Raw genomic sequence first — 20,560 nt, 5'->3', positions numbered from 1 at the left:
AATTATAGAGTTGAGGGAGAATTAAGAGCAATGCAGTATTTCTAACCATAAGCATTCCAAAATCATGAGCCAGGCCCCCCAAAATTGAGATTGACTTAATTTTTTTTAAATTGGTTCTTGTTTGTTTTATGGTTTCTGAACCATTAGGTGGCACCTGCTTTATGGTTTCAAGCTTTCCTCCACAGCTCTAAGGGCTAGAAATTGTATTTAATTTTAAATGAAAACTGACAGTGTTGTGTATTCATATGATTTCAACAGCTGGGTCTTTAAAAAAAAGATATTGAGAAAGTTGGCAACATAGTAAAACTTTCAGCTCCCCACTATGTAAGGGACAGTAGTTATTGAAGTGGCTCAGGTGTTGAGTCAAAATGTAAAACCTTCAGGGGTTTGTTTGGAGTTTTTTTTTAATTTAGTGTTTTTTTAGGATGTGTAGAGAAAAATATCATTGAGATTTCCTTAGTACTAATAGAAACTGGGCTCTTCTGGAAGAAAAGGAAAAGGTGGATGGCCCAGAGGGATGGACAAATCACTCAGTGAAATGATCTCTCTCATCCACCTTGAGGCGCTGCAGCTGTTCACACAGTTGTCCTTTTTGGAGACCATGTATAAAAGTTGTCTTAATTCTTCATTTGGCTGATAGTTGTGAATGTGCCAGCATCCACGGGGTTGAAGAAATGGCAACTTACCTTTAACGTGTGCTTGTCTGCCCCTTGCACCTATATTGAATTAGATGCTATATCAAATTACTTGTTGGGTGAGCTTTCAACACTAAATTCAATCTGCAATTAGATTTTTCAGCTCGTGAGAGCTGCCTGGTTTTGTTAACGTCCACACACGGTGTACAGTGCCTCAGGGTCGCCGTCTGCAGATCCTTCTGCTGGTCTTTTCAGTGGTCAACAGAAATCTTGCAGGCCAGTTTGAGGAGTGGGAGTCAGCTAGCTGATTAGGCTGTGTAGATGGGCAAGATGGATCCCAACCCTCTCAGTTCAAAATCCAGGAGCCTCATCTAGAATGAGGGTAGAAGCTGTAGTTCTAAAAGGCTGAAAGACCTCGGCAATCCACCTACTCTATCTACAACATGTATTTCAGACTCCACGCTGACTCCCCTTCACACTCCTTCCTGATCCTGGACAAAGTCCACTGGTGTGGGGCCCGAGGAACTTAGATCCTCCCTTACCTCTGAAAGGATGACCTGCCCTCAGCAGAAACAATGGAACTAATATGAGGGGGACAACGCTTTCTTGGGATCGGGCCACTGACTGTGGAACTTGGAATGGTCACGAGCAAAGTTGCCATGAAATGTTAAACACACCCACAGGTCAAAGGCTTCCAAAGGCTTCCTTTATAATCCATTACAATGGGGAAAAAACTCCTTCCACTTCATGTGTTGGAATCCGTGGGTGAGGGAAAGCTCTTGTTGGTATGTGGTATGCTCAAATACTGCTGTGATACAGGTGGTAAAAATACCTAGACAGCTGATACTGTGTGCTGAAGGCAGAAATCATTCATGGCAGACTAATTTACTCAAATAAAACCCCACCAGAGATAGCAGGAACGCTGGGATTATGATTTAATTATTTAGCATCATCCATCTGCGTGGCCCATTGCAAAACAAAGCAGCTCCTTTCTGGTGCCAGAGCAGTGACCAGTAATAGTATTAGCTCTGGTTGGGGCTAACACCTGTAGATGAAAGATGAATGCAACCAAGTGTGTGAGAACCAAAACTCAAGCTGATCCCACTGTCAGGGATGAAAAGTGGGCATCTGGGTTGAAAGAGACATTTATTCCTATCACTCAGGTTACGTGGGGCTTTTGGCAGCTGCGGGCTGAATCAATGCATGCTTGTTCTGTCCAAAAGTACTTAGAGTGCTAGTCTATGGGGCATTTAGAACGTTCTCTGTTAGGAGTCTCCCATTGTCAAAAAAACAGATTTGACAAAACACTGGGGGTGGGCGTAAGCACAAACTCTGACCTGTGTTTGCTAATAAAGGCTGTAGCAAGGCTTGAAATACCAGGGTGCTACATAAAACAAGTAGCTAGGTATACTCGTCGTAGCTCTCCAACAGTCTTCCTGTGGCATTTCAACTAGGTACTTATATGGACACCTATTAGCATAGTATCTGAGTACACCGCAAAGAGCACGTTTTAGCCTCACCACACCCCTCTGAGGTAGGTGTATCCCTGTTTTACAGATGACAAACTGATCCACTGAGATATGAAGCAGTTTGGGCTAGGTCACACTGGAAGTTTGGTAGAGCCAGGAATAGAATCTGGAGCTCCTGAAGCCGTGTCCAGTTCCTGTAAGCAAAAGGCCCGCTGTAAGTCATAGTTTGTCTGCTTCAGTTTTTTTATCTGTAAAAGGGTGTCAGGACCTCTGTGATGGGGTGTTGTAAGGATTCATTACTTAATGCTTGTACAGCACTTTAAGGTAAGTACTAATACTGAGATTGGTCAGAGCAAGGGCCTGGGAGCCAGGACTTTTTAAATCGATAGTGTGGTTGAATGTGGTGGGTGGGTGGTCACTTGATCCCCCTGTAATTCCATCAATCAATCCAAACTGGGTCAAAGTAAGGACTTGATTGAAAACCCAATGCTGTGTCTGAGCATGTTATGGGGTAGGATGCCTGTGAGGGACAGGTGTCTGTTGATGCCATCCAGCCATCATGTTCTAGGTTTTCTGGGGGTCTTTTTCATCCTGCTTTCATTGGATCAATGTTGAAGCTGATTCCATGGGGAAGGTGGTAGGGAATCTGGAGAATTACCACTTTTGAGAGAGCATTGGGTGACCATTTGAGAGGGCGGAAGCTGCTTACTAGCTTCATTTGACTTCAATTCATACCATTGCCTGTTTTTAATCATTTGGTGATTATTCTTCTTGAATGGTATCCAACTTCTTGTGAAGGAAAGAGGGCCATGGCTACTGCATAGAAGATTTATGAAATAGGGGAAAATAAAGCAAACTCAAAACACCCCACTGTGAGGATGGGGCCATTCTCACTAGATCTTTCCGCTATGAGACTGTCTGCTAAAAGCAGTGATGTGCTCAAGCCTCAGCATTCAGATCATTCATTCCTCCCCCTAAAGTTCCTCTGTTATGAAGATGGGGACTAATTGTAGGCTACAGCGCTGCATTCGGATTCCAAACACACCCACAGTTCAAGGACATTCAGATCTGGAGGTTGGGTCTGGCGGGGTCCAAGCTTTTCAGAAAGGGATTGTGCACTGGTGCAATAACTGCTGCTACTTCTAATGTTGCATACACTGATCACGCTCCCTGGAGCTCAGCAGCCTCCCACCTGGTTGCTGCTATGGGAGAGCTGTGGGTGAAAGGTATCTGACAAAGTACTCTATTCCTACAGCCATGCTGCAGCCCGAGTGAGCTACTGGCTTCTAGTCCTTTCCTGATCCGCAGAGCTGAATCACTGCCATCTACCTGGGACTATTTTATTTCAAGAGACCTAAAAAATTTTTAAAAAGGAATAGTGGACCAGCCACTCCTGGTGCTGAGACCCGGGGCGCCATGCAAAGGAATGGGAGTGATTCAGTCAGCAGGACTGAGACAAGGGCTTTATTTTCTATTTGCTCACTCTGATGACAGCTACCTCAACTCAGCCTCAAGCATGCTCACAGGGTCTGGAGACAGGCCATTCTGAGCACTCCTTGAGGCAGCTGCTTGCTAATGTGTAAGGATAAACTACATCCTCCAAAACCAAACCACACAGCCACTGTTTAATCAAGAGAATATGGCTTACTCATAATACTAATAAATCATTTGCATCTGTGAGAAGGCATCCATCCTGCCCGAGGTGGTCTAAATATGTAAAGCAAGGATGGCTCTTTTCTTAAGTTTTCTGAATGCATCAGAGAATGGAACCAAAGCCTCCTTCCAGGTTGCAGTGTGCAGATGCTGTTCTCCGAAGGATTTTTAAAACAGCTTCGCGAAGGGGAAAAGCACATTTAAAATAAAAGTCAAGGAGATTTCCAGTTGGCTCAGAACAGTGGAAACTCACACTTTGGCTTGCAATGCAAGTGACCTCAGAAACTACACTGGCTTTTGATTGTCTGGGAAGAAGTCTCATCATATCTTGTTTTTATTCAGACCTCTACTTGACCAGATTCAGACAGGGAGAGAAAGGAAGTCGCAGGGGGATACAAAGAACGGCTTTGGGCAGATGGGAGACAGTTTAACACACAGTGAGAGTAAGACAAGCAAAACAAGAAGGTGAGAACTCAGGGCCCTAATGCTTTAAAAAGATAGTGTCAATCACAGCATGACTATAAACCAGGTGCTTTGGCCAATTTCAGCCTTGGTGTAAAATGGTGCAGTTACCATTGGGTATTGTGGCTGCTTAGACCAGGGTTGAATTTGGTCCATAATGTTCACGTCTAACACCTTAGCGAAAGGGAAATTGAGACTACAAAGTTGATGTTCTATCACACTTAAAGATGCATAACCAAATTTACCTCTGGTGTAAGGGGACCAAAGGGGGCCACAATCCCATTGGATTCAATGGAGTTGCATCTGCTTATGCCAGTGGTGAACTTTATCTGCTAGTGAAGCATCCACCCTAGCGTGTTATCCAGCAATAGAGAACTGCTACCTCTTCCTTTTCTGGCCCAAATTAGTAGGCTCCGTCCCAGTCCCCATTGTTCATATGTTCTTAGCCATTGCTGAGCCAGCCCTGCCCAATAGCATAAAGTCAGGGAAGCTAGGGAATTTCATCAGAGACAGCAAAACAGAAACATAAGAAACCATTATTGCCTTTTCCCCATATTGAGGAACTAGATCATTTCCCTACCACAGACTAAAGAAATATTATAAAGAGACCCTGCTGGAAGCAAAGGTCCTGTCTTCTGTATGCTGCAGATTAAATACAAGCCCGGCAGTTGAGAGCAGCCCCTTCTGCCTCTAACAATTAGAGATGAGTCTAAGCTATGAGGCTCATGTCAAAATCCAAACTTCCAAAGAGTTTGGGTCTGTGATTCTGCTGCCAGCTCATCTCTAATATTGAGTCTATATGACAGACCTAATTATGCATTAAATACCCTTCTGTTGCTTCCCACTGGCAATCAACTGATCCCTCGCCCAGATTTACACTAGGCACTCAATACCTAAATGTTGTGCCAGCAGGCATCCTGCCCCACAAGGATAAGCTCCTCCTTCCTGCACTCAGGGTCTCTTCTGAAAAAGAGACCACATCTTCTTGTGCTCAGATTCCTGTAACCATCTCCGGCAGAGGAGGAGGATCTGACTCTTGTTTATTTTGGCAGGCTATTTGCAGGGGCAGTACTAAAGACCTCTCCCTGGCCCCCTGTATCCACCTGACTTAAGGTGGAAGGAGGAAAAGGAAGGTGCACACATTTCTGGCTTAGACGCCCTGTGCTGGGGTATGTGCATTGTCCTTTTATCAGTGGGTAATTCTATTCACCAAGCTCCGTGAACATGTGTAGGTGTGCAGTGAACCCTTGGGGAACACACCAGGGCAGAGGCTAAGTGAGCTCAAAGGTTGTTGTTCTGGTTGTCTTCTTCTTCCGGGTCTTTGGTTTGTGCCAGTGTTATATTCTCTTGGATTTCATTGTGGTGTCTCCTCATCCTTAAAAAAAGAAAAGAAATGAAGAGTCAAAACCCCAGGGAGAAAGGCAGCAGCCTATGACTGTTTCACTGCCAGTTCAGTGTGTATTTTACCGGCCAATTCTTAACCCGTACACAAGCTTGATTTCAGCCCATTTCCCCTCTAAGTGAGTGCTACAGCATTTCCGCTAGCTACAGCATTTCCGCTAGCACAGTGCAACAGCCATGCCTCCTGAGCCCTGGTCTTGAGCACACCCTTATCAGCACTCTTTCCCACCCCTTTTCTGAGTACACCTACCATAGTCTCTCCCCTGGTCCTGGGTGGGCCGAGTCTGGCCATTTCAGAGTGAGTGCTCTTTTCATCCCCCCAAAAGGAGGCTCTACTTCAGGGGGATCATTACAAACTTTGGGCCCACTCCAGCAATCCCTGCTCACATGAACAATACTTACTTACAGGAGTAGACTCTGATTTCCATGGGTTCTACTTGTATGAGCAAGTGTTACAGGCATGTACTCTTAAATCCATATGAATTTGCATGAAATATCATAGGATTGGTATGTTAATTTCATCTAATGTTCAGTGCTTTTCAAGGGAATTTATTCCAACTTCACTTCTCATTCATTCAAGATATACTAACTAGGCTCGAGATTCAGCTCTGTAGCAGATGATGAGGGGTTATTTGTAATGGCAGAGATTTGGTTAGATGTGGTAGAACTGGTCCTGCTGTGTTCTATGGCTAATGCATAGAACAGGGAGGCAGTCCCCACTCCGGGGTTTATGAAGCTGAAGCACACTTCCGGGTATTTGGTTTTCTTTTATTGATTTACTGGTTATCGCCTCCTCAGCCTTGTCCCCTATTTGGAAATGTTTATATGATTCAGCATACATGGATGCAGAATAAATTCCATTAAAAACATCAGGGAACATCCCATGCAATCTCTGACAATAGTTTATCCAAATTCATTTGGAATTTAAGGCAGTATGGGTTCCAGTTTTCAGTACTGTGGGCTTTACCCTTTATCTCATGAGTAAAAATGCCACTCCGTTCCCCTTCAGATCCTGGATTAAATAACATTCACTAACATCTGCTTCTCTCCATTGCTATTTCAACTGTTTTTTTAAAAATATAATAGAACCCTATAGCGGTTTGAGCAGATGGAGAGTTAGTCCTGTCAAAGATCTTACTAACACACTGAAAAACCTGCCAGAGTGGTCCACTTCTCCTATGTCACTACTTACTTTTCTCTGTTGAAAACAATGAAGTCCCTTTGCAGTGACTCCAGGTGCTTCTGAAGACGGCAGCCCTTCCATGTTGAAATAGGGAAAAGCAGAGGAGAGGACAGTTAGAGTTCACAACTGACACAGGACAGTATCTGAGGTGTTCCCATCCATTAGGCATAAATGGGTTTGCCCCTACAGGTTGAAGAATGGCAATCAGGGTAACGTATTATATTCAATAGCACTTATTCCATCACAGAAGGTCTCCAATTTTGAGAAAGGAGTCATAGAAGAGTTCAGTTTACCGTAGCTGTACAAAGCATGGGATGTGAGCCCAGAAGTCTTAGCACCACACACGAGTGAGAGCAGCACCAATGTGGATGCAGGGAATTACAACTAGAGAATTATTGTGCAGGCTGGCTCCTCTCACTCGTGCTAGGCAAATATGAAAGAAGCAAGTTAAGTGTAAATTGCTTCAGTTAATGCTGTGGTGAACCCAAAGTGCCTTGCAGAATGTATAGAGGGATCCCTCCATCCATTCCTGAAATACCTCCCACACACTTTTAGGGAAGGGAAATAAGGTGCATGATTGGTTTTGCTTATGCGGTTCACACAACTGCTTTGGGCAGGAAGTTGGGAATAACTATTTCAGCAGTTGATTCTACAGGAGGCATTTGAAGTTGGCAAAAGGTTAAATCCCCAAACTAGAATTTCTCCAAGGCAGACAGGTTGATATTCCTCAATAGTCCCAAATGTGCCATTAGTATCTTTCATAACGATAAGCGACTGAGGCCTCAGTTTTACCTCTTGTCTGAAAGAGAGAATTTGCGGAGTGGGAGCGAGCTGAAAATGTACAGAAAGCTCTACCTTCTTCTCTCTCCTCTTTCATTAGATAAAGAGAGATTGAAGGAGGAGCAGTCTTGTGTCTAAAGCACAGAATTAGGGGGTTCACATTATTGTGATGACCATTTAATCACAGGGCATTACACACCTTACAAAATATACAAAGACACACTTTTCCCTGCCCTGAAGAGCTTACAGCTTAAGGGTAGGTAGGGCACAACATGTGAGAGCTACAAGCAGTAGATTGGGAGAAAGGAGCAATGGAAATAGATTCATGCAGTTAGTTATGTGCATGCCTTGTCTCAAAACTGTTTTGTTCCCAGCTCTGGGTTGTGGTTTCCCCAGCTGTAAAGTGGGGAGAATGATACCCACTCCCCAAGAGTGCTGGTCAGGTGCTTTTAGCACCTAGGATGGATGGCAAAGCATTAGTATGGAAAGCCAGATTTCCTTATGCTGTGGCCAGGTGACAGAGCTCTGTCGAGAGCCTGCCTCATTTGGGCTCAGTGAAGCTTGATGGAAGAGGTGGGCAAGCCTCAGGCCAGGATCAGTGTTACACATACTCCATTCTATCACTGTCTATCAGCAGCCATACACACAGCCTACAAACAACAAAGGGGGGAAAAAACCTGCCTGAAAGCAAATAAAACATGAGCTGTAGCTCACGAAAGCTCATGCTCAAATAAATTGGTTAGTCTCTAAGGTGCCACAAGTCCTCCTGTTCTATTTACAGGCCCTAACTCTGACTGGCAAGATCGGTTCCGACAGCTCTTGAGTTTGGCTGCTTCATTCACCACAGAGACGTTTCACTGGGCTACCAGACACCACCTGCATTCCAGTCACCAGCGCATGGTAAAAGGAAAAAAAGGGACAGATGCCTTCTTTAAACCGTTTGTACAAGTCAGACACTGACAGGATTCCTTAAAGAGACACAGCTCTAGCACAATTCAGCTGTCACAGCATAGTACTCCCCAAAGCCGTGAGCAACAGTGCACCTCTCCTTGCTATGTATGACACAGGCTCCGGTTTAATGGGACCCCAAGAATTCATAACCTTGTATTTCACTTTTAATTTCCTCTGAGCATTATGCTCAGCTGTTGCTTCCTTCGTACAGCTGCTGTCCTCAGAGCCATCGTTCACACACACACACAAAGTGGCAGTGATTTGAACAGTAGAGATATCTCTGGCTTTGTGACTGCCTGCTGAGAACGAACTTTACCCTGAGGGTCTCCCTGAATGAAAACTAGTGAGAGTAAACTCCTGACCTAAATGCACAAAGAAAATCAATACAGCAGACATAAAATGTCCTATAAAACCCTATAGCCATGGTCTACATCAGGGGTGAAAGTAAGGCGGTACAGGCCGGTACCGCGTCCTGGTAAGAAGTGGCTGCCACGGCAGCGTTTTAACGTCACTGCCCCTTTTGCCCCCCTCTCCGCCTGGCTGCCGATGAGGGTGGGGGGGCGCAAAAGGAGCAGTTGCCCTGGGGCTGGCAATTAAAAGGGGCCTGGGGCTCCGGACCCTTTCAATCACCGCGGAAGCCTTGGGAGGCGCAGGCCAAACAGTGCGGATTGCCTGGCTGGGGGACACTGACCCCCCCCAGTCCCCCCCTTCCATCTGAAGCCATGCCCCTTTGGAGGGGGGGCACAGAGCTGACCCCATACCAGTAAGAGTTCAATTTTACTTTCACCCCTGGTCTACACGGAGAATATTGTAATGTTGACCTCACACACAAGGTTTTGAACTACTATAAACTAAATTTATTTAAAGATGCTTCTGAGAGAACTGCCCAGACAGTACATTCCTCCTCAACCTCTGATCTCAAAGAGTCCTCCCAACAAAAAGGAATGGGAGCCAAAAAGATGATCGCTGCAGACCCTTCCACCTCACACCTCCTACCTTTCAAGGTACTAAAAGAATGAGGCCTACAGCAAGGGAAAGTGTGTGCAGGGGAACCTGAACCTTTAAAAGGAGGAAACAGGTAGTGGGGCTGGAGGGAGGAAAGAAAGGCCTTTTATAGCAGGGAGGTAATATGCAGGCAGAGAGGAGAAGCACACAAAGAGTCCTAACAGCAAAGAAAGAGATGGGTGCCAAAGACGAAAAGAGAGGGGAAGGGTGCAGTTAAGACCAAAGCATGACCCACTATCACATCTAGGAAGACCATTGATGTTTAATGCCATGGGTTGTCAGTCAGACCTCCTTAGAAAACACTGTTTTATTTTGTTTCTTGAGAAATTTTACTTAAAAAACATGTTTTTTGGAATAAACTTTCCAAATTCCTAGTGCTTTCACAAAACCCAACACATTCTACAGGCTTCTGCTGCCTCTTGGCGGCACTAAACCTGCTGGCAACATTCATTCTGCACAGCTGATTGGGAAGGGGTGGGGATCAGGCTGCTTTTGCTTCCACTGATAAAGAGTATTAAAAAGGATCAGTTTTGTAAATGAAAGAACTCTTATCCCAGGCCATGATAAAATATTTAAGATGCTCAGAGATTCAGCTGACCTTCAAAATAACTTAATTTTTAAAGAATCCAATTCTATTTAATTAGAGGATCTTTATCATAGAAGAGGGATGAGGGAGACTTCAGTATTAACAAAGCCCTATGGCATCAATGCAGGGGAGAAATTGTGGCCACACAGAAGTCGATGAAGTTTTGACATTGACTTCAGTGGGGCAGGATTTCACTCTAGGACTTCGTTAGGCTCCCTCCTAATGTTATCATGACCTGCCAACATGTTTTAAACACAACTGATTTTCCTAGTCTAAACATGGCCTTGGAAACACTTCACCTTTTAGATGACTGAACTGAAAGGGAGGACAGGCTCCTACCCCAAATTGGCCTTCAGCATTTTACAAATAAACTGGGTGGTGCATTGTGTGCCTTAAAAACTGGCTTTCCACTTCCTGAGACCTAAATTCAACACCTGGTTTAGTTTGATCACAACTGAAAATGAGGTTGTGGATGGTCTGATTCTAGCCCACATTGCAAATCCTGCTGCAAGCTTAGCATAATGGAGCATGATTAGCCAGGTTGGCTGCAGAGAGGCCAAGGTCTGGAATACTGGGGGAGTCATAAGAGTTTGCTGGTACCTTGGAAGCACTGCTTGGGAGAAGCTTGCAAAACACCTTCGTGACTTGTGCCCAGGTGTGAGAAACTGGAGCGGCACCATTTCCTACCACTCTGACCCAATCTTGCAGTAAATTATCTCCAGCAAAACATTATCAACAGCAAAGTCAGAAACTAGTCCTTCCCGTACTCCATTCCCTGAAATTAAAAGCCATCTGGGACTGTTTAAATCCCAACATTAGCCACCATGGGCAATTCCTTCCCCCCCACCCACCTCTGACTTTTAAAAAAGGAAATTAAATGCAAAATTTATGTTATAAAACATAAAAATTACATAACTAAGATAGCGATTTAGGAAATGCATGAGTTAATGTTCATATTACAATATCATGCTGTCCCTGGTGTACGCTCTGTCACTAGTACAGAGAGGTTTTGTGAACAAAGCCATCCCAACAGCAACAATCAGACTATTTACATGTTTGCATTTTGCTGCATCCATATGAAATATCTAGTGGATTTTTGTGTAAAGAAAGAGATTTCCAGGACTCTAGGAGCCTGCCTCTCTTTCTCTCTCACCTGTGAAGAATAGCTTTTGTTGGTGTCTTTCTCCTTCTTAGCTAAGCGCTTCTTTTTCTTATGAAGCGGTTTGGACTCCAGGATCATTTCTTCAAGTTCGAAGGTTGGGTCACAATTCAGTCTACCTTTCTATAGGGGAGAGAAAGGTCACCTTAGCTGAATCGACCCTGCATTGAAGAGGCTCTCACAAACAGGAAAGAACCTGGGAAATAACTCTCTAATGAATAAACCAATAACAATAACCTAGCCAGAGCTCCTGCTGAACCTTTTACATATTTTATCACTCCCCTCGGTTAGAAGGACACTGTCAAGGTACATTGCATCATTTTAAAAATCACTTTCTCATTTATTCATTGTTGTTTATACTGAAACCTTGAATGCTTCAAGGAGAAATCTAGAGTATTCCTTTCCATAATTATGATCTTCTCCCTTAGATATATATGCATTGGTTTGTTATTAAGGGTCATTTGTGAGGATAAGCAGTTATTCTAAAGTGGCTGGCAAGAACCAAGTTATACACATAGGGTTATCTGAGAGTTCTGGGCTGTGGACGTTTTTTTTAAATTGTAGAATGATCACAAGCACGGTTGCTCATAGCCGTTTGCTACTGCAGGATTGCTCATGAGCGCAGTGGCTAGGCACGCTAGTTTGTTATGATAGGGTTGGTTACGAGCATTGAATTCTCTGCACATAGTTTTGAAAATACAAAGGTTCTTGTAAGTGCATTAGAGCATTTCTTCTGAATACACAGAGAATTAATGACAACATTACAAAACTAACAATAATACAAATCGTGAGCATCTACCATTTGTAATGATCCCTTTAATAGTCTTAATCATAAAATGAAAATTCTCACCTGGATTTTTCCTTGCCTTGCACCTTGTATAGTAATATATACCTGTGCAAAGTGTGTGCAAAAGTACATTACTTTTCTGATCTAGTGCAAAGTAGTGGAGAATCAGGTGCAGTGTATAGGAGGGTACTCTGATCGTGTAGACATTCTAAATGATGGGTTTTTTAAAAAAATTGCCTTACAGTAGGAATGAATCCTGGCATTATCCTCTTCTGTAGGACTGCATCCCAGTTAATATCAGCGAGATACGGAAAGTCCTGGATATCTTTCAACTGAGAAAACCGTGCCTCGGGATTTGGCTCAAGCAACTGGCAATGGGAATTAAACACAATAGTTTAGACGCCAGGCCATGGGAAGACAATCAGGAGAAAAAGGGTATATATATATATATATATATCACACAGTTGTGAATCTATATCTGTCTATATGTATACCAGTTGCCTTTTTAAAATGTACCAATTTTGCCTTTGATAACTTGATACCGATCCCATGATATTCACCCTATTCTCTTTATACCTAGGGAATGCTTCCAATACTACAGTAGTAATGCTATGTAGTTACAAAGGAAATTGAAAAGTTCTGAAGAGCAACAATCTGTGTTTATATAGGAATATATACACACGCACACCCTGAAGCCTATAATTATACCAGGAATATCAATGTTATTTGCTATCTATCAGTGCGTAGGAAGAGGACAGAATTTAGGCTACATTGTTATTGACTATAGACCACACAATAAAGTGGGTAGGGAGAGAGGGCAATGGGCAGTCTTTCTTCTCCTGCTCCCCAACACAGCAGCCAGCAGAGGTGAGTTGGTATGGGTGGTGATGTAATTTGTTATGCTGTAGGCCAATGGCAAATTTCCTCCATTCCCAGAGCACAAGGGAAGCAGAGAGGGAGTGGTGCCTCAAAGAGGGTTACTCTTGATTTGGCAGTTTATGTACCACCGTCTCTTAAGAGTGGTGCCTACTGGCACAATGTAGCCCCTTGTCTATATCTGTCCACTTTCTTCCCCCTCTTCTTAGTTAAGATTCCATTCTCCATTAGCTTTCGGGCAGTTGTAACTGACTGCAGTGCCTGGATGGGTGGAGTTAACCTTAACCCTCCCATTGAGAGTATATTGCAGGAGTTAAATAGCCCGACTATGGCTCCAGGCGTCCACCCTCCTGTACAAGCAGGAAGAGTCACCAGCACCACTCCAGAGGGTTGTGTTAGCAACCTGGCATTACAGGTCAGTACACATTAGTGCAGGGTCTTTTTTTAATCTTGGTCAGAAGCCAAGTGGTTTAATCTGTGCCGGCCTGAAGCTCAGAGCACAGAGATCTCTGGTCCCACATATCACTCAGTCCAGGGTGCAACACACAAACTCCGGCATCAGAGCCAAAGTAATCTCATTGCTAATCATTTTTCAACTGGGCTGCTTACTTGGCTACAACTGAAGATTTTCCTTTAGTAACGACTCACTGAGTTCTTTCTTATTAGCAAGTTAAGCAGTGCATCCACTGAGATGTCACCAGATGTCCTTGAGTGTGAACAAGTCATCCAGAATGGTCTGTTTTAACAGGTTCTTTTCTTTCACAGGGAGACTAAGAAAAATGGAACACGTTCTACAGTGTTTCTTCCCCCCTCTCTCCAATTTAAATAAAATCCCAGCGGGGCCAGCTTCATCTTCACTTTCTCAGTATTTGGATCTGATTTCCTCACTCCACTTCCCCACCAAACTCTACTGAAAATGTATATGTATTTGGCATTTTAGTCTCCTGTCTCCAACACAACAGTGAAATTGGAAACTGCAGATTAAAAAGGCATCTTTCCAAAGAAGACATATCTAATCACAGCACAGAAAACTCAGTTAACACGAGGGAGGCAGAGGGACTGGCTAAAGTGTTAATAAGGGGGTATAATTAAGAGAAATGGGATGCAAAAAAAAATGCAAGGTATGGATATTAAGAAGTTTTTAATTGTGAGCTCTATTAGGCTGTATCATAGTCTTCCAAGGACACCAGTGAATGTCACAATGGATAGTGCTCTATATTGTTAGGAAACAACTGGCTGTTTTAATATTTATTTAAACTGAGGAATGCTGATGCTTCCTATTACTATTGTATCTGGGCACCGCACAACTGTCAGTGGCTTTATCCTCACAACACACCCCTGGGAGATAGGCAAGGGCCATTACCCCCACGTTAGAGATGGGGAACTGAGGCACAGAGAGATTAAATGACTCGCCTAAAGTCATTTGTGATGGAGCAGGAAACTGAATTCAGGTCTCTCAATTTCCAGGTTAATACCCTACCTGCTGGACCATCCTCCCTTTCTAACATCTATGAGTCTAAAACCATGGCAGTGGTCCTGCTTGTCTTCATGTTTTTCAATGAATCCAGTGGGGATTTTTCATATTAGCTATAATACAAATTAGCGATTGAATTCTGTCTTTCAAGTTCTGTGGTTCAAGATTGCAAGAACTTCTAGTAGCACATTCTAAAATAACCCCAGAAAAACACTTCCTCAAATGTAATGAATACGCTGACAACTTGAAACACCATTTTAGTGTTAGTGCTTGCAACCAGAGTGTGAATGATATTAAGTGGAGGCGCAAAATCTATACTGTCAGCGTGTGAATGATATGCAGGCTGAGTGTAAACATCACTCACAGTTCATTTTCCCCATTCCAAGTACTGTGGCTTAAACACAAAATGCAAGTAATGTGGCTCTGTTACCAATGATCAAACGCATTGAACCTTAATATGAAATTCACTTGAGATATTTGAACGGGACAAAACTTAACATCCCAGTTGGCCTCATATATAATAAATATTGCTGCTAAACCAGATGCAAAGGGGCACACAGAAACTTAAATAAATTGTGACATTGCATTATTAATTCAAGCCCGTGGGATTTACAGCATGTTGTGGTTCAGGATAAAACTTCTAGCAAAGGTAAAAATATATAGAAATACAAAGGATGTCTGCATGAAGATCCCTGTGTCGCTATTTGGCCTGGTTAAACTCTAGCTCAAGTATTAACTATTCCTCTTTCTTAAATTCCCCCATTTAATATTAATTAAATGGGTATTTTTCAATCGTCCTCCTAAAAACACTGCTGTGCTGCATTACCAATGAAGAATTGTTCCCATGTCTGTAGCCTAGCCCATGTCTTTTTCAGTGGTGGGGATAACTGTAGTCAGAGTCTTTAGGAAGAAAAATTGTCCTAAATGCTAGGGATTCTTTTACTATTCAGATGTAGGGCTAGTCTGAAAAAAAATACCCCCAAAAATATTTCTCACAAAATTTCAAAATGTTGACGTTCCCATTTAGCAGGGTTCAAAATGGACTAGTTACCCTTTTTCATGATATCTTCCGCTAAGACTGTTATTCAAATTGTTTCTGAAATCCTTATCAAATGTTTTGCTTCCTGAAAACCTGCCTTCAGTAAGAAATCATGGGTTCAGGTTAACAAACAGTATTTATAACAATTTTGAAAACAACGTTGATAAAAACGTCAGTGAAAGTATCGAGGAAAAATGGTTTCAGAAAATGATATGGGAAATGGAACAATGTGAGAATATCAGCATTTTTTGTGAAAAGTTTGCATTTTGGAAAAAATGTTTTTTTCAACAAAATAGAAAGTTTTGTGTGAAAAATTTTGACCATCTCTATTTATCTCTCTCTAATTCCCAACGATGATTTCAGAGGGACAAAGAAGGCTACTGGGCCAGTCTGAAGGACGCTGATCCTGCATATATCCTGAGAACAGGGGCAACACCAATGCAAGCTTCCCTGTTACTGGGCCTGACCTGGACGTGACACTGTCAGTAAGGCTTCCAGCTAGTGATTACATCGGTGTGGATACCTTTAGTCGTTTTAAAGAGCGCACCAAGAGCCATAAGAAGGTCACTAACACTGGACCTGACCTGGACAGGATTTTCACTGGACGCCTAAGGAGCAATCCAAAGGCCAGTGAGCACAATGCACTCTTAGATGCGAATATATCCATTCCCCTGAGTTATCCCATTTCTCCACCTGCCCTCACCTTTTTGAGTAGCGACATCATTTCTTTAGACCAAGCAGCAGGATACATTACAGTAGCTGTCCTGAACACGTGAGCAATTTCGTTTGTCGATGTGTTGGAGCGAATGTGATAGGGCCTCTGTGAAAAACACAAGGAAACCATTTCATTTAAAAAAAAAAAAAGTCTTTTGGAAATCTTCCTAGGGCAAGAAGTCTCCAAACAGAGTCTCTTTGTGCCATTCTCCAAGCCCCCCCATTGCTGCTCTAGATTGAACCACTGAAAGTCAGTCACTGCAGAGGCTAACTCAATTGAAGTAAATAGATTACTACAGGACTGAATAATGACAAGTAATAATAATGAAACATTTAAACGGCAAGATGAATAGGAGGGAAAAGCAAAGGGTAGAGCTGTCACCCAGCTGGTATTCCATTGGCAAAGCCAGTATTTGTACTTAAAAAGGCCATTAAAGTGAAATTAATTTAGTGGTACTGCAAAGGCCAGTACTTTCTCAACATTCTCTGTTAAATGTAAATGATATTTTCTGTTCGTTTCTCAAGTTTGAGATGATATTGACAAAGTAGAGGCTAGTGGTTTTTCTCTCTGCTTCTTCTTTCCTTTGGAAAGATAACATCAGCAAAGGGAAAAAAGAACAATATGAAAAATAACACCTCACAGCAGAGGTAGTTGAACAGAGTTTCATAGGTACGGTTCAGGGTGCAGAAGGGCTGTTCATTTATGTATGAAGAATGTCCTAGAGGTAGGAATAAATGAACCCCTCACTTTCATTTTAGATGCCAGTCTGAATTCTGGCCAGAGAACTTTAGGATACAGATGCAAGATGGAGAGGACGTTGCCCCTCTTAACATCCTTGACAGATCACTGCATTTGGAGTGTACCAAGTCTAAATTTTTCCAGAATAAAATGTGCAACCAAGCAGGCAAAAAACAATCACAGTAACGATGCATGTAGATGACCAACTGCACATCTGACTGGTACGTCCAACTGCATGCATCTCAACATTTAACTTGAAATTAATACGAGATGTTTGTGTATACAAGGGAAGGATTGCTGTATAATTTTGTTTTTGAAGTTGTTTTTAATTCCCAGATTTTTATTAAAATATTTTGACAATAAGTGTTCATTTTAAAAATATATGCGAGCAGATACAAATTAATATATGGAAACGGATGCATTACACTGAATATTTGCAAACAATGCAGGGGAACTCAAGTCTTCCTCTAAAAGTTTGTCACATTATACTGTGGTCACCACTAATATCATCAATTTGCTGTGATATGATATTTGAAATACTGCAGTATTTTCTACACTAGATTTGGAAATAACACAACGTCAAAAGCCTTGAAATAGTAAGTGCAACAGTGTTGCAATCCATTTTATTTTCTAATTATAAAGTAAGTATTTATTATTTACATTTTCAAAAGTGTTTAGAGATTTTGGTTTTGAGTGCTCGGCTGCAGAAAGGGTGCACTTCACATCTGAGAACCATATCCTTTTAACCTGTCCAAGTTGGACCCCGAAACTTGAGCCACCCAAAATTCACTTTAAAATTTAGACCAGTTTATATATAGATATAAATTAAAATACATTCTGCCCACACAGCTCCTTAAAAGATAAAAAGTTCTATATCCTGGAAACGTAAATAGTATTTGAAGAGTATTTTTTTAATTTCACAAATTGTTATGTAATCTTTTTGCTTGGAAAATACCGTTTATTTCATGCTAAGCAACTTTCCATTTTGCTCACCTATTTTTACAAAATTGTTTAAAAGGACTTATCCAAGATGCACCAAATTTTGCAAGTAAGTTACAGCCAAAGACTGAGGCATGACAGGGCATGAATAGTGTTGTATTAATAATTCACACACAGTGGTTCATGTTTTCTCAGACTGCAGAGCCTTAATGCAATAGTAAAACGATTTTATTTTTTTTTCTTGCGTGTTCTGAGCTCTGATTAAATTCTATTACAGTCCCTGCTTTTGGAATTCTTAGCCATCAGTTAGATGGCTCAGTTTTTACTGCCTAACTTATGTTAACTGACAGAGCTTTGGACACTCCAAGAACCTGTCACCCTGAGTTATTCTGCACTGCAGTGGTTTCTTTTTGAATTCTTATGAGACCATCATAAGAATCTTGATGGAGATTTGATTTCTGCTGCCCGTTTTATAATAAATTTAGAACCCAGATTCCTATTCGTCTTTTTTTCATCGCTGTTAAAAAGCACTTATTTCAATACAGTATTGAAAACAGTAAAGAGTAAAAAAAAAAAAAAAAAAAAAACTACCCCAAACAAATAATGAATGCAGCTGTATATACAATACCCGGCCTCTAAGTAGCTCATAGGCAGTAATTCCTAAAGACCACCAGTCAACAGCAAAGGAATAGCCAGTAGATTTTGTTGAGTTAAACATCTCAGGTGCTGAAAAATACAGAAAAATTTTGTTTGCTTTATTTCAGAGTCTCAAACAGTAATCATTGACTATTTTCAGCAGTATATAATGTTTCAGTCCTAAGGTGTGAAAAGCATTCCAGACTGTTCTAGTTACCATATATTGAATTTGTTCCCCTTTGCCCAGTCTTTCACTTGATTATTTTTGGGTTTTTATCAAGCGATGACAGTAACAGGCTGGTTGGGATTCCCATCACCTACATACTGTTCTTTTCCCAGCTCTGCCATTGCTATGCTTATTAACCTTGGGGAAGTCACTTAACCTCTTGGCCTCAGTTTCATAATCTACAGTAATATTTAGGTTTCAGAGTAGCAGCCGTGTTAGTCTGTATTCGCAAAAAGAAAAGGAGGACTTGTGGCACCTTAGAGACTAACCAATTTATTTGAGCATAAGCTTTCGTGAGCTACAGCTCACTTCATCAGATGAAAGCTCATGCTCAAATAAATTGGTTAGTCGCTAAGGTGCCACAAGTCCTCCTTTTCTTTTTAGTAATATTCAGCTACTTCAGAAATCAAGGTGGGAAGTGAAGTTAAATCTGATGTTTATACAATGCTTTGGGGTCATTACATGACAAGCTCTATATAATGTGCTACTATTTGTAGTTTCAGTGTGATGGTTACTTGAGGCCAATTCCCAGCCATTAGGAAATTACTGCACTTTGGTGTGGAACCAGCATCTGACTCATTTAAAAGTTTGACCCAACTTTTCATATATGTCTGCACTGAGAATTGAACACAGATTGATATTTGGACTTTGCAGTCTTATGATATGGACAGTATAATCAGTGTGAAGTATGCTCGGTCACTGACTTGCTCTGTGATCCGAGACAAGACTTTTAACTCCTCTCTGCCTCAGTTTCCCCCATGTGGGAAATAGGACTATTACTATTTTCTTACCCTAAAAGGGTGTTGTGAGATTTAATCCATTAATGGATGTAAGAGTTTTGAGAGCCTTGGATGGAGAAATTGAAGTATTATTTAAACACTCAATGTATAATAGATAAATAATTTAATTAATTTGGTGTTACAAAGTGTTTGTATGTCTCCTAAGAATTATGCCACTCATTGGGTAAACTAGTTTTCTAATATTACATAACTGACTAGGGGTTGGGAATTCAATCTATCTTAGGTTCTTATATAGCCTCTATCACCATAATATTTGATCACGTCACAATCTTTAATATATTTGTCCTCCCAACACGCCAAGCCCCTGTGAGGCAGGGCAGTGCTATTATCCCCATTTCACATATGCGGAACTGAGGCATAAAGAGGCTCTGGTCTTCCCCAAGCAAGTCTGTGTCAGAGCAGGGAACTGAACCCTGCTCTATCAAGTCCAAAGCTAATATCCTGCAGGAAATGTCCTCACTCTCAAGTTAAAGCTTTTTTATTTGAGAGGTCAGCTAATTTCCTCCTTCATATCCTCCTTCCTTTATCTGAAGCCAAAAACACTTTCTGTCTAGCAGAACTGAAGAGGGTAAATTGTGAACACGGCATTTGGAACTTACAAACATGGACCTTATACTAGCTATATTTCTGGAAAGCAGGGAGTGACTTCTAGGTGGGTGTGGGCCCAACAGCCATTGCTTTTATAGTTGAAAGCTACCAGCCTGACAGGAAATAGGGCAGGGTCAGAAGATGACCTGACCTTCTTAGCTCCATGTGAAAGATGAAGGAAAAGCAGTGATATTTTTAGGGGTGGAGGGTGAGGATCATTGTCAAAGGAATAAAACAAAACAGAGGGACAAATCTGGCAGGGGTGGGGGGCATTTGTTTGTATGTTTCTTTTTATACTACAGGGTTGAGTCAGGTGATCTGAAGGGTGAAAGGTCAGCTCTGTTATGCCAATAAAAGGAGCCTTCCATGGAGGGAAGGAATAATTATGATGGGATGGCAGCAGTAAGGGGAAAACCTTAGATAATGCTTTAACTTTCCTGTACAGACCATCCCTACTG

At 42.0% G+C, this 20,560-nt stretch overlaps 1 protein-coding gene across 10 annotated transcripts in view; it reads right to left on the bottom strand.

Moving 5' to 3' along the window:
* Nucleotides 1-4,169: 4,169 nt before the first annotated feature.
* STK32A (serine/threonine kinase 32A) overlaps nucleotides 4,170-20,560 on the bottom strand; it is a 109,123-nt gene continuing 92,732 nt past the window's right edge. For 9 of the 10 annotated variants that reach the window (XM_078854016.1, XM_078854015.1, XM_078854013.1 and 6 more), the window contains 6 exons: nucleotides 18,481-18,578; nucleotides 16,164-16,280; nucleotides 12,314-12,439; nucleotides 11,279-11,407; nucleotides 6,813-6,877; nucleotides 4,170-5,594 (listed from right to left, as the gene is read on the bottom strand). In XM_078854016.1, the coding sequence (XP_078710142.1) occupies nucleotides 5,501-5,594; nucleotides 6,813-6,877; nucleotides 11,279-11,407; nucleotides 12,314-12,439; nucleotides 16,164-16,280; nucleotides 18,481-18,578 (629 nt within the window). In that variant the 3' untranslated portion in view covers nucleotides 4,170-5,500. The remainder of the gene's footprint in view (nucleotides 5,595-6,812; nucleotides 6,878-11,278; nucleotides 11,408-12,313; nucleotides 12,440-16,163; nucleotides 16,281-18,480; nucleotides 18,579-20,560) is intronic. The other variant, XM_078854022.1, reaches the window with a different exon arrangement.

Source organism: Lepidochelys kempii, chromosome 8 (genome assembly GCF_965140285.1).
Source record: "Lepidochelys kempii isolate rLepKem1 chromosome 8, rLepKem1.hap1, whole genome shotgun sequence".
Classification (NCBI taxonomy): Eukaryota; Metazoa; Chordata; order Testudines; family Cheloniidae; genus Lepidochelys; species Lepidochelys kempii.
The sequence above is the reverse complement of the archived record's forward strand: the minus strand, read 5'-3'. Positions and strand labels throughout refer to the sequence as shown.